Source organism: Dendropsophus ebraccatus, chromosome 1, assembly GCF_027789765.1.
Source record: "Dendropsophus ebraccatus isolate aDenEbr1 chromosome 1, aDenEbr1.pat, whole genome shotgun sequence".
NCBI classification, from domain to species: Eukaryota; Metazoa; Chordata; class Amphibia; order Anura; family Hylidae; genus Dendropsophus; species Dendropsophus ebraccatus.
The window spans coordinates 182865569-182878345 of NC_091454.1; the positions used below are offsets into that span (position 1 = coordinate 182865569).

Sequence of the window (12777 nt, forward strand, 5' to 3'; positions counted from 1 at the left end):
ATTTGTTATGAGGCGCCAATGTTTTGCAAAAATATAGGGCTTTTCATAAAAGCATGTTACGTTTCTCCAATAATTTTTTAAACATGAACAAAAGGTGTGAATACCCATCAGAACCAATCATTTTTAAAAAGGTGGACTGGTCAGCTTTATAGACTTTATGTCTGTTTTAGTAACCACCTGTATTCACCAAAAAATAAAGATTCTGGAGCATCTTTTAAGTGTGAACATATAGAAAACAGTATTACCGCCCCCTCGTCGATGTGTCCACATCACCTGGCACTGTCACCACTGACGGTCAGCGTTGTCCTTCTGACTGTTCTACTAAGAAGCAATAAGACACAATACACAAACCTTCCAATTTCTAAAGATGTTTTATTAAATAAAAGTAACACAACAAAAGGTCACATGGTAACAGCCATGAAAAGATCTCACATGTCACCGGTAAACCAACTTCATATATACTGTATCTTTCAGTACACAAGTGGTTCCTGGCAGTGCCTGTGCGCCTGTAAACCAGAAGGGATCTGTCGATTCTTTACAGTGATTAAGGTAGAGCACACTGGGCCTGGGCAGTAACAGTGCTACATCTGACGTGACCTCTCATGACATAGTCCAGCTATAGATGCTGACCCATCTCTACTCCTGCTCCATACACTGCCTTCTCAACCAATAACCGAAATGTCTGACCAATGTAAACTTGCCTCTTACCACAAAAATAAAGAGGATTTCTATAATAAACTCATCTCTTCTCAGTATATTATTTCTGGGAATATTACAAATCTACAGAATGTACAGCTCCAGACAGTACCGTCAGTCAGGAATGAGATGAAGGCCAGAGAAGAGATTGACATATTTCATTGAAGCTGATAATGGCGAATCTTCCAGTATGGAGATGACGTGTGCAGTACAGTCCACTGTGTATTCATCCCTTACACAGGAAAGGGGCTTTTCTTCTGAACTAAGCATCATATACCGTTGTTATAAAACAGTATTTATAGTGCAAAGCAAACGTCTTATAATAGTCTATAGCATTGTATTATTGGGAATGTAACAGCATTAAGTGCACTAGGATTAATTCATATCAGCAAGGCTTACATCTGTGTGTGTAAACAAGCCACCTGAGAGTCCCGGGTGTAGGTAGGTACGACACTGGGGGGCAGCGGAGCCTTCACTATTCATATCTGGTCACTGCTACATATTGCATGCTTGATAGGAATGATACAAGAACCGTAATATGCAAGTAGAAGGGCACTCAAGGAAATGGGCACAATTCATCTACTTAAGGAGTCAGCTGATCTCCTGGACCAATGCTGATTGCGAGGTCAGGGGTAGGGGGCATTGAATTTAGTAGGTGTTATGTGGTCCGAAAGCCATGAAGGTCCCAGTCGGTATGCCCTGATAGGGCAAATGGAAAGGGGTTGTTTGTCTTAACCAAAGAAACCCAGGTATGGTGATAGCAGTATAGGCTTGTTTGTCAGGTATACGGTCAAGACCTGCTTCATACAATTGTTTACATATTTTCTCTTTAAGTACCATAACAAGGAACCATCCCGTGTATAAAGTTACTGTAAACCATGGGGTGGGGGGTTTGAGATGGGTACATGTGGCATGATGCACTCCTCTAGTTAGCTCCAGTGGTGTCCCTGAACCACCATCATAGCTCAGCGTACTGCATCATTCACATGGGTACAGGATTAGTGTATTTATTGCTGCTCCAATGCAGAAATCCTCCGCCAGGTCTGGTAATCCACAGCCAGCTGCCGGCTGCAGATGGTCACCTCTGAATGCATATATATATATCACTCGCTTTCTCCACTGCAAATATCACACAGCACCCAGGACTTCTAATAAATTAAGAGATGACAGCTAAAGACATGGGGTGCCTGCACTATGAGGCACTGTAACATACAGTCCATACAACATGATCATCGCTCAGTACTCTCATCATAGAATAAAAAATTAGACAGTTAGGACTTACTAGGCATTTCTACCTACTGTACATAGAGATTTTATATAACATTAAGTATAAATATTCTGTGTAAACTACAACACTCGGAATGATGTAAATATCTCGCCTTCCTTTCTCCATAATGCAGAGACCTGAACTTCCAGCTCTGGATAGGCGAGATTATGTAGACAATAGGTCCTGCTCGCCTCTTATCTTCCATTTTACACACAGTCCTCGTGCTAGCGTTAAAATCTCCCATATTGCTTGTTCCCAATGCTGGATCTCTGAGAAGACACACATATGTGCTGAGATCTGGCTCCAGTATCCATGAAGTGGTGGCAGATCAGACACCCCTCAGAGGAACGGCTGCCCAAATGTCTTCCTGCATTCTGTGACGCCTGCACTTGGAGGTCGGTCACAGATCTGGGTGTACTTCACCTGCTCAGGGGTAAGGCGATCATAAGCTGTCTTGTATTCCCGGTCAAATACATCTGAAAGTGGTAAAAATAAATTATCACAATAAATCCTGTAGACACATTGTGACAAACAATCCATACATCTTCTTTACAAGGGAAGTTGCCTGTATGAGTGACACACTGTAGATTCCATAGACCAAAGTACCAAAATAAATGTCACCAGTGTCCAGTGCAATGTTTAGTGACAGAAGCAGCAGGGGAAAAAAAAAAAAAGAGATGAACACAACTAATTCCTTAATGGAAAACTTAAATCATGTTGCGGTTTCCCTTTAAAGGGAACCAATCACGCCGAAATTGCCCCCATTGATAAGGAAACGTGCTGGTACATCAGCCAGCACGCTTCCCAAACATCCCCCTGTCCCCTCCGTCCCCTCTTTTGTTAGCCCGTAATCTTACTTTTGTGATGTCCCGCGCCGTATGCTAATCAGCCCCAAGTAGTCAAGGTGGGCTGAACTAGTCAAGGTAGGCTATACTAGTCACGGTCCTGGGCGCTGTAATCACGCCTAGAGGGGCGTGATTCAAAGACCTTCGCTCCGCCGACGTCATCTCTGGCCCGCGCTCACGTCGTCGGCGCGTTGAGTCTTTCGCATGCGCAGTACGGCGGGAGAAGACGCTGACGTACTGCGCGTGCGGAAGACGTCGGCGTTGGCATGCCGCCACCGTGAACGCGGGCCAGAGATGACGTCGGCGGAGCGAAGGTCTTTGAATCACGCCCCTCTGGGCGTGATTACAGCGCCCAGGACCGTGACTAGTACAGCCCACCTTGACTAGTTCAGCCCACCTTGACTACTTGGGGCTGATTAGCATACGGCGCGGGACATCACAAAAGTAAGATTACGGGCTAACAAAAGAGGGGACGGAGGGGACAGGGGGATGTTTGGGAAGCGTGCTGGCTGATGTACCAGCACGCTTCCTTATCAATGGGGGCAATTTCGGCGTGATTGGTTCCCTTTAAGCATTGTTTAAGGTGACAGATTTCAGCCTAAAAGAAATAAAGCTATACGCACGGGTCACTGAAGCCTTACCTATGTCAATGTTCTCTCTCCCCAGAGCTACCAGAGACAGGAACAGAATTTCTCTGTACAAACTCCTAAAACAGAACACAGACATTATTACACAAAAAAATAATTATTGCCTGTATAGACCACGTTTACTTGACTATTTTCACTTCAAGGCCTCATTTACACTTAGTTTTTCAGGACCATATATTATGTCTGCAATCAGCAAATAAAAAATTAGTGCATCCGTAAACCGTAGTTTTTGTGGATCCGCAAAAAAAGGAAAACTAATAGTTAAATTAAGGTTATCCATATTTTTGCAGACATTATGGATGATATGGACTGTAAAAATTACGGATGCTCCCACAGATTTCTATTAGGTAGATTGCGGATCCATAAAACTACAGAAGGTGTGAATAGCCTAATAGAAATCAATGGGCCCTACAGAACATGTGAATAAGGCCTATGTTTTAATAATCCACATGCTGTATGCAAATGCCGATTCAAAGTCACACAATGGTAAAAAAAGAGATATATATATCTATCATAGGCCAAAAGTTATACAATGATACATTTGTGTACACTGTACCTCTGTCGTGTATTCTTTGGGCTTTGCTGCAGGGACTCCAGTATCTGGCTCATAGGACCATACACATTGTTGCTCCTAATGCTCCTCACCAGACCTTGGAGAAACTCCTGATTAAACGTTTCCTCTTGTTTATGTTGGGCAAGGGCCAGTGGATGCTCCTGGGCTGCTAAATGTAATGAGAGGTATATTACAGGTCATAAAAGTCTATAGTCCTGTAGGTACACAGACCTGTAAGAAGTAGTGTACGCAGTGCTTCTTATCCACCAAGCACTAATATCATTTAAAAAAATGTTTGATATATATCAGAAACATGCCACAAATTTTGATCGGTCAAAGTCTGGGTGCTGAGACCCCAGTAATCATTAGAAGTGCTTAGCTAAGCTTGCTGCAGGAGATGGAGTCTATAGAAATCTATGGTGCCCATCTCCTGCAGCCAGCAGAAGCAGGGAGAGAAGCACTCAGCCAACTGCTTCTCCAGAGTCTAGTGATCAATTTTTTACATGAGTGGTGCCATCTTCCCGAACCTCTGCAAACTTAGCAGAAAGTTCAGTTCGGTTGCGAACCGAAAATTTTGCAAAGTTCGGAATGGATCAGGGTTTGGGTGGCTCGGTTCCCTCATCTCTAGTCAGAACAATCCCTAATAAACACAGTTATACAAAAGACTGGGCACAAGTCCTGGGCAGATGCTTCTCCATCTCTACAAGGCAAGCAGCTTGTATTACAGGGGCTGTCTCATAAAGACATGGTCCTGTCTAACACCATATGCACATTATAGAAAAGGGGCAGAAAGCTGGGCTGCTAGGTGTGAGAGGCCCTGCTCTGATATATCGGCAGACCTTATGGTCACTGATCGGCAGACCTTATGGTCACTGATCGGCAGACCTTATGGTCACTGATCGGCAGACCTTATGGTCACTGATCGGCAGACCTTATGGTCACTGATCGGCAGACCTTATGGTCACTGATCGGCAGACCTTATGGTCACTGATCGGCAGACCTTATGGTCACTGATCGGCAGACCTTATGGTCACTGATTGGCAAACCTTATGGTCACTGATCGGCAAACCTTATGGTCACTGATCGGCAAACCTTATGGTCACTGATCGGCAAACCTTATGGTCACTGATCGGCAAACCTTATGGTCACTGATCGGCAAACCTTATGGTCACTGATCGGCAAACCTTACGGTCACTGATCGGCAGACCTTATGGTCACTGATCGGCAAACCTTATGGTCACTGATCGGCAAACCTTATGGTCACTGATCGGCAAACCTTATGGTCACTGATCGGCAAACCTTACGGTCTTTATAAATCTAGTGCAAATTGATGCTTCATGTATTCCTAATAATAAAACAGATACCAGTTTAGTATGGAAAGCAATACTGACAACTCCTCCCAGTATTTTGCATTTACTTTCATAAGGACATGTATGTGTAACATGATAGTAATTCTGTAATGTGGTTGCACACAAGAGACACACAAAAAGGAGACACACATAATCATAGACGTCCAGGCCTTGTATATGATAAGCGATGCGGGCTTTCAGGATCACATTGACCAATATTTAACACATTTGCAGGGTGAAGATGGGAGGCTGACAAACAGTGACTTATAGCAGGTAGAGCTCTACACCCATGCACATAGTATTCATTATATGGAGGATAAGCGTTTCGTTATATGGTTTAAAGTGGAGCACCATCTCTGTATACAACTGGCAACACAGTGTGCAAATACTTACCTTGATTTTACAGCTTTATTGTTTCTTTGCTGCTTCACTTAGGTGTAGTAGAGCCGCACTCTCCACTGTGTGAACTGACAGGTCTGTGCGGCCACTATTCAGTCAATAGCGACACAAAACCGACATGACAGTTTTTCGTGCGGCCACTAGGAATCCCGGACAGAGTGTATACTATGTGTATACACTCTGGCAAGAATTCCTCTGACTTCAATGCAATGTATCTTTTCTATTAATCACAGCCGTTGTTGCAAATCGGCAACAATGATTGTGATTAACAGAAATTATACGTTGTGTGAACGTGGCCTAAAGGCGCATAGCAGATCCATCAACAGCAGCTTGCTGGTCATTTCCTAGTTGCAACACTAGAATTGTTTCTACACATCAATAAAATGAAGCTACAGCACCTAGAGAGAAGATTTGAAATGACCTAACTCTATAGCTAAGATTAACCAAAGGAGGAGTTCCACTTTAAAGTTCACATGAGCTGCCAGTAGTGTGTTATTACTGGGAAACATCTGGCTGTATATAAGGTGCTATGTGCATGGAGTATCTGCTTATCTTGGCAAAGACAAGTAACACTAATTTCTCCAGAAACAATAGCCATGCAAAACCAGACTTAGGTCACCAAAAGCCCATCTAACACCTAGGACTCACTCTCATACACTACAGTGCAGTTTTGACCTGTAGATGAGACAAGATTAAAAGTCATTATAACCCAAAGGCAGAATGAACATAATAAATCTGCATTTACACTAAAATTTTAGAGATGTGGCCGGATCTCAGTGCATAGAATAAGGAAACATTCTGACCCCAGTGAGAATACAGCCATCAACACAAGCTCATTCACAATGAAACCTACTTAAAGTGTTCCACAGGATGTACAGCGGCTGCCGTGGATCCTGGTGTAGCTTCAGATTGTCCCATAAGACTTGAATAAGGACATGTTTGCTGTCTTCAGACATTGAGGGCCTAGGTATCTGTGGGGATAATAAAAAACGCAAAACAATAATGACTATGGCCTAATAAAATCTATAAGGCTGTTGCCTTCTAACACATTGCAGAAGCTGGTTTAGACACAAGACCCCTATACACATTTGATGTGCGTCAATTTCGGTGGGACCAGCCAACCACCTAATGTGTATAGCGACCTCTCAACTCTCCTTCGACATATCTTGTCAGGGGTAAGAACCATGCCTGCTGACTTTTAATTCCTTTTGTTCTTAGAGAGAAAGGTGACTAAAAACAACCCACCACAAATTAAGAACAAAACAGAGAATAGAACCTAAGTTAGTAAAAGTAAAGAAAGGACAGGTCTCTACTCACCTTGGCATATCTGTTGCAATGGTCTGAAGAAAGGATTAATCCAGGCAGATTACTAGGAAGATCCAGTCTCCTAAAATACCACACCAAGTTCCAGAAAACAATGGGGTGATGGTCCACAAAACCTGGTACAGTAATAGCTGGATCCCCCTCATTCTCCAGCAGGCTTTCCAGTTCTTTTAACACTACAAGGGGGCTGAGGTAAGGGACAGTGATTGGCTCGGGGTGTGACATCCTCCAGTCCAGAGAGTCCTGCGATCAGTGGTGAGAGCACAGAACAGACATGTTAGTAAAAGGAGTTATTACCTACATACAGCTCTATGCAGGATTGTAGTGATACAGAGGTTACATCAGACACTAAGAACATTGCTAAGGACTCCTTTTTGCCTAATTGTTAGTAAAATGATGTTCTTTAAAATTCTAAAACTATAAAGCTCAGATTCACTGACATATAGAAGATGCTTATAGGATTTACAACAAACCAATATAGACTAAAAATACATTGTTCACTGACTCCACCAGGGCTTATTCACACAGTCCAGGTGCACTACAAGCTCAAAGCCTGTTCTTCAGGACTTATGCTGACTGGTGGGCTCCTGAGGCTGTTCCACTCCTGAGACTAATATACTTCAGTGCAACTTTACTTGAGATCTACTAAGGAAATCATATGATGCACATGTCTGATAGGACCTGTGCTGCCTACTTACCATCCTCATACCTGCCACTGTTCCCAGTGTATAACGCTTCCATTGTTTAGGATCAGCACATGCACAGTGGTCACAGTGGTTTCCTCCCTCAGCCACCAACACCAAACACAAGAAGTGCATTACAACAGAACCAAAAGAGCAGCATTGGCAGTGGTAGTAAGGAGAGTAAGTATATATATTTTTTTATATTTTCTACCAAGCACACTTCTAAAAGTGAACATAATATTTTAAGAGGACCTGCCACCACTCCTCACCTGTCTGTTTAAAGAGGTTTTCTGGCCACAGGATAGCTCATTAGTGAATGATTGTCAGGGTGCTGACACTTGGCCCCTGTGCCAATTGGGTGTTTGGCACCACACTACACAGTGAAAGGAATTCGAGTGAACAGAAGCTAAACCATAATTACACATTGCCACAGCAAAACAATGAATGGAGACAACCTTTGTTGACTGTGTACTGAAGTTTCAAACAGCTGATTGGTGTGGGTGTGCACCTGTGGACAGCTCATCCGTACATTTTGCCCAGAAAAACCCTTTAAACAAACACTTGCAATGGCCATGAAATTCTGGATTATCTTTTCTTACAGCTCTCTGATGTGTTAGTACAGTTCAGTACAGAGGAACAGCACATCACAAAGCTGTAAGAAGAGATGTTCCAGAATTGTTATTTTACTGACATTACATGTAGTAGATAAAACAGACAGGTCACGATACGAAGCTAGGAACTGTATACACAGTTTTCTACATAAAATAAAACATGTGACATATGGCAAGGCTGTGCCTAGAAACAAAGCCTAAATGTCTTCTTCTTATTGTAGTCAACTAAAATTTGTTAGAAGAGCAGGTCCCAGACATTGTTATATGAGCATGTTAATGTAGAATTACAGGGTCACATACAGCGGATGTCTGAAAGTTAGTAGGCAGGCTGCCAGTGGAAACATGGCTCAGATTGCAAGATGGCTTCTCATCCAAAGGGCTGAACGTACTGATGCTTCTCACTACAGGGAGACTTGGAGACGATGATTCACTGCTATCATTTTTCCTCTTTCCTTTTGGGATCTGTATCATCCTGACATTATTCTCCTGTGATTTTGTTTTACTATGAAAAATGACATAAATATAGTGTTTGTGTATATTTATATATACATGCAGTAACAGCATCTAAAGGTTATTCAATATATTAAAAAAAAACATTATACAGTCTTCCAATATATGCTTATTCGCTGTCTGCCCGCTTATCTTCCACTATTCTACATTAACAATGAGGCCTCATTCACAGTTCAGTAGTTTTTCAGGACTGTATATTATGTCCATAATTGTTGTCCGCAATCCGCAAAAAATGAGAAAGTCATAGTTAAACAAATGTGATTTGTATTGTTTTGCGGATGTTATGGACGTACTTCTACAAAAGTGACAGATCTGCAGATCGTCCCACAGACTTATGTAAAGTAGATTCTGTGAATCTGTGAAGCCAGAATATGTTAAAAGCTGAACATTTCCATTAGAATTACTATCTAAAGCTCCAAAGCAATGTACCAACCTTGGATTAAGGGAAAATGTAGGAGTAATAATTTCAGACTTGGGTCTTTGGGATGAAGCAGAAGGAATCGGCATGCATTCTGCAGATGGACTCTCGTTCAAGAAGTATCTAACAGAAAGACAATAGTGAGGATTCTGGATAATAGACACATATTTTGTTCTTATCCTTTTAACTGACTACAAGGAATCTTACCTGCCAGGTCGGCGCAAATCTCGTATTTCAATATTTAGGAAAGGGAGGAAGGCATTGCCACAGAAGGGACAGGTTGTGTTGAGATTCGAGTCATCTGCCATCCAGCCTGCCATAATCTCTTCATCATGAACTAGACAATCACAGGTCAGACACCGCGAGCAACTGGAGATCAGGACCTTTGATGAGAACTGCACTGTTATATATCTAGGCATACCTATACATCTCTTTCTCTCTATCAACACATACAGAATCAAGGTTGTTTACGGAAAAAAAAAGAAAAGAAAAAAAAGATGTGCAATGACTGGAAATGTCTATCGTCAGTATCACCACTGTCATGTGGCCACATTGCCCGGACCCTGTACACTGGCATAGAGATATTTGAAGTTATTTAGATGGTTCCTAGCTTTCTGTCATTACTGTAAATGAGGACTTGCTGGAGATCAAGAGATTGCTTCAGGTCATTGACACATTTCTTCAGCAGCGGCCACTGCAGGTGAAATGTAGTATTACATTGCTCCCATTTAAATACATGTAAGGCCCTACCGAGTCCTCCACAGAGGTAGGGCCTTTCCAAGCAGCAGGTCCCTTAAGTGATGTCTATATAAAAACAACCCTTCAAAGGGGTACTGCGGGCTGGGGTTATTTTTAGGGTATTGCCAGCCAAGGGGTGGAAATAGAGGCCGAGGATCACTTACCTCCCCTGTTCCAGCCCCGGGTCCCGGATCGCGCCGCCCCGATCTTCCATCCTGTGGCTGCTACCTGGTCTGAGCTGCGGCTTGAGACGTAACGTCTCAAGGCAGTTCAGCTATTCAGCAACCGAGGCAGGACTCCGCTACGACCTTGAGACGTAACGTCTCAAGGCAGCTCAGCTATTCAGTGGCCGAGGCGGGACACCGCTACAACTGTTGAATGGCTGAGCTGCCTTGAGACGTCACGTCTCAAGCCAAAGCTAAGACAAGGAAGCGGCGGCTGGACGGGAGAACGGGGCTGCGCAATCCGGGACCCGGCGCTGGAACCAGGGGGGTAAGTGACCGGCGGCCTCTTTGTTCTAAAAAGACACAGTTCTTTTTTTTATTAAGCTTTTTTTTTATTTGAGTACTGTAAACAGTTTACAATGATAATCTGTTCACCCTTTGGTTATGTCTATTGCACAGAACATATAACGTATAAATGAAAATCTGTGTACGATGCAAAACCACGAACCTCCATGGCATAGTTCTGGAAGACACTGGTACTGCTGGAATTGCAGGAGGAATGAGGCTCAGGTTTGTAGTTGATTGTGATCCTAGAAGGCGAACCTGTGTTCAAGAGAAGACACTGGTTAGTATGACTATTTTCCCATCAACCTCCTGAGAACATAAGCCCTATAATGCTTACTACTGTTGTACAGCTGCTTTGAGTTGCCCTCTTGGGAAGTATTACTCTCCAGGCTGGTTCTACTCATGCCCACCGAGCTGTTGACAGTGGTAAGGTCATTGTCACGTGATGAGTTGATGCCTTCAAAGTCATCTTCATTTATAGAACCTGATTCTGCATCTCCTGTCCCACTCGAACACAGGCTCATACGGTCAGAATTCTGATCCTACATAGTAGTCAGAAAATAATACAGTAACTATTTCAATGTATATTCAACATGAGTCTTAAAGGCCGTATTCATGATTGGAGTCAGGCTGTCAAGAGCCCACTGATCAGGGGAAAAGAGTCCCCAAATGCCCCTTGTGAATGGAGCTGTAGTTCGTTACATAATCCCCACTCTATTCACATGCACACATCTGAGAATTAGCTTGAAATGAAAGTTACCTTCCCTGGGCCGGTGTAGCTAGTGATCCTTGAGTACCATTTGGTAGCCTTCTCAGCAACTCCCTTTCCTGCAGAGAACATGCTGCTCTTAAGCACATCAAGCTTGGGGGTGAGAATTGTGTCAAAGTTAAAAGATGTTGGTGACATCAATGCAACTGTGGAGTCTGAAGGATGTTCTGTTTTTGGACTTCCCAATGAATACGCAGGGGAAGACCAGAGCCGGCTTCGTTGCCTCTCCTCGGGTTTTGCATGGTATGTTTTTGACTTTGTAAGTCTTGGTGCCTGTGGAGGTGTTGAGGGAAGACTCGAGCGTCTACAGAGTGGTATAGCTTTAGAGCTTTTATACTGATCTGAGGAGTTTCTTTGTAAGTCCATACTTGGAGCCCTGCTGGCCAATGGACTGCTCATGTTATTCATGTACATCTCAATCTCCTCTGCAAGGTCCCTTTTAGCAGATGGCGTCAATAGGGTTTTGTCATCCACTTCTTCTGTTTCTTCCTCTTGTTCGGTCTCTGCTGCTAGCATTGATAGAGGGTCTAATCCTACCTCTACATCCTTCTTCTCCACAGGCTTGGCTGGGAACACTGATGTTGAGGAGCTTGTGCTCATGTTTCTTTCTATGAGGTTCTCCTTCTGAGCATTTGTCTTTATTGGCTTGCCTTCTACACTGTCATTGTCAAGATCTTCAAGGTCAAATATCACTGGCGAGTCAGTCTTGTCGGGGGACCCCTCCTCCCCCACTGGGGACTCATCATCACTCCATTCCTTGGTCATGCTAACAATTTCCTTCCTTGGAGATGACCTTTTGATGTCCAAGGTCTTTGGCCGGGGAATGCTTTTTTGGAGAGCTCCACTGAGTATCTTGGCATCAGCTCCCAGTTTATGAAGCATCTTCCCAGCTTTTTCCTCTTGGTCGGTGGCGCTGATGAGTAACCCTGCAATATTTTCTTGCTTGCACTGTCCACTGTTAGCTGCCCATTCTACGTGATCTTTCAAACCTGGTTCCATGGCGCTCTTGTGCCTCTTCCGTAAACTCCAGCTTTGGTATATTTCCCTTTCCCTGGCATCTTCAAAGGAGGAAGCAAATAGTACTCCAGCTGTATTTCCTGATATTTGGTTAAAAAAAAAGACAGGGTTTTAGAAATATATCCCTTATCTGACTGTGACATGACTTTACAGGAGTAAAATTATTGTACTTTTAATATTATATATGTCCTTCTAACACTAGATGTGCTACACACATGACAAGTTCTATCCAGTTCTTGTACTGTACTTGCTGAGACTAAACCTATACAACCTTTTAGTCCAGTACACTAGAAGTCATTTGTGGCTCCCCGATACACATGGAGGTGAAGTCTAGCAACTTGATGTGCCCACAGATTAGTCAGATTTACTACTGCCTATTGTATGTCATGAATAACAGCTTTCCTGTGGAGATCCAATTGCTGTTTCTCCTCCACAAGAATAAA

At 43.2% G+C, this 12777-nt stretch overlaps 1 protein-coding gene across 6 annotated transcripts in view; it reads right to left on the reverse strand.

Moving 5' to 3' along the window:
• Positions 1 to 352: 352 nt before the first annotated feature.
• Positions 353 to 12777, reverse strand: part of DENND4A (DENN domain containing 4A) — a 93409-nt gene continuing 80984 nt past the window's right edge. For 4 of the 6 annotated variants that reach the window (XM_069985798.1, XM_069985807.1, XM_069985772.1 and 1 more), the window contains 11 exons: positions 11309 to 12414; positions 10886 to 11090; positions 10712 to 10806; positions 9509 to 9684; positions 9317 to 9424; positions 8674 to 8875; positions 7074 to 7322; positions 6610 to 6727; positions 4012 to 4177; positions 3450 to 3514; positions 353 to 2439 (listed from right to left, as the gene is read on the reverse strand). In XM_069985798.1, the coding sequence (XP_069841899.1) occupies positions 2303 to 2439; positions 3450 to 3514; positions 4012 to 4177; positions 6610 to 6727; positions 7074 to 7322; positions 8674 to 8875; positions 9317 to 9424; positions 9509 to 9684; positions 10712 to 10806; positions 10886 to 11090; positions 11309 to 12414 (2627 nt within the window). In that variant the 3' untranslated portion in view covers positions 353 to 2302. The remainder of the gene's footprint in view (positions 2440 to 3449; positions 3515 to 4011; positions 4178 to 6609; positions 6728 to 7073; positions 7323 to 8673; positions 8876 to 9316; positions 9425 to 9508; positions 9685 to 10711; positions 10807 to 10885; positions 11091 to 11308; positions 12415 to 12777) is intronic. The other 2 variants (XM_069985817.1, XM_069985781.1) reach the window with 1 other exon arrangement.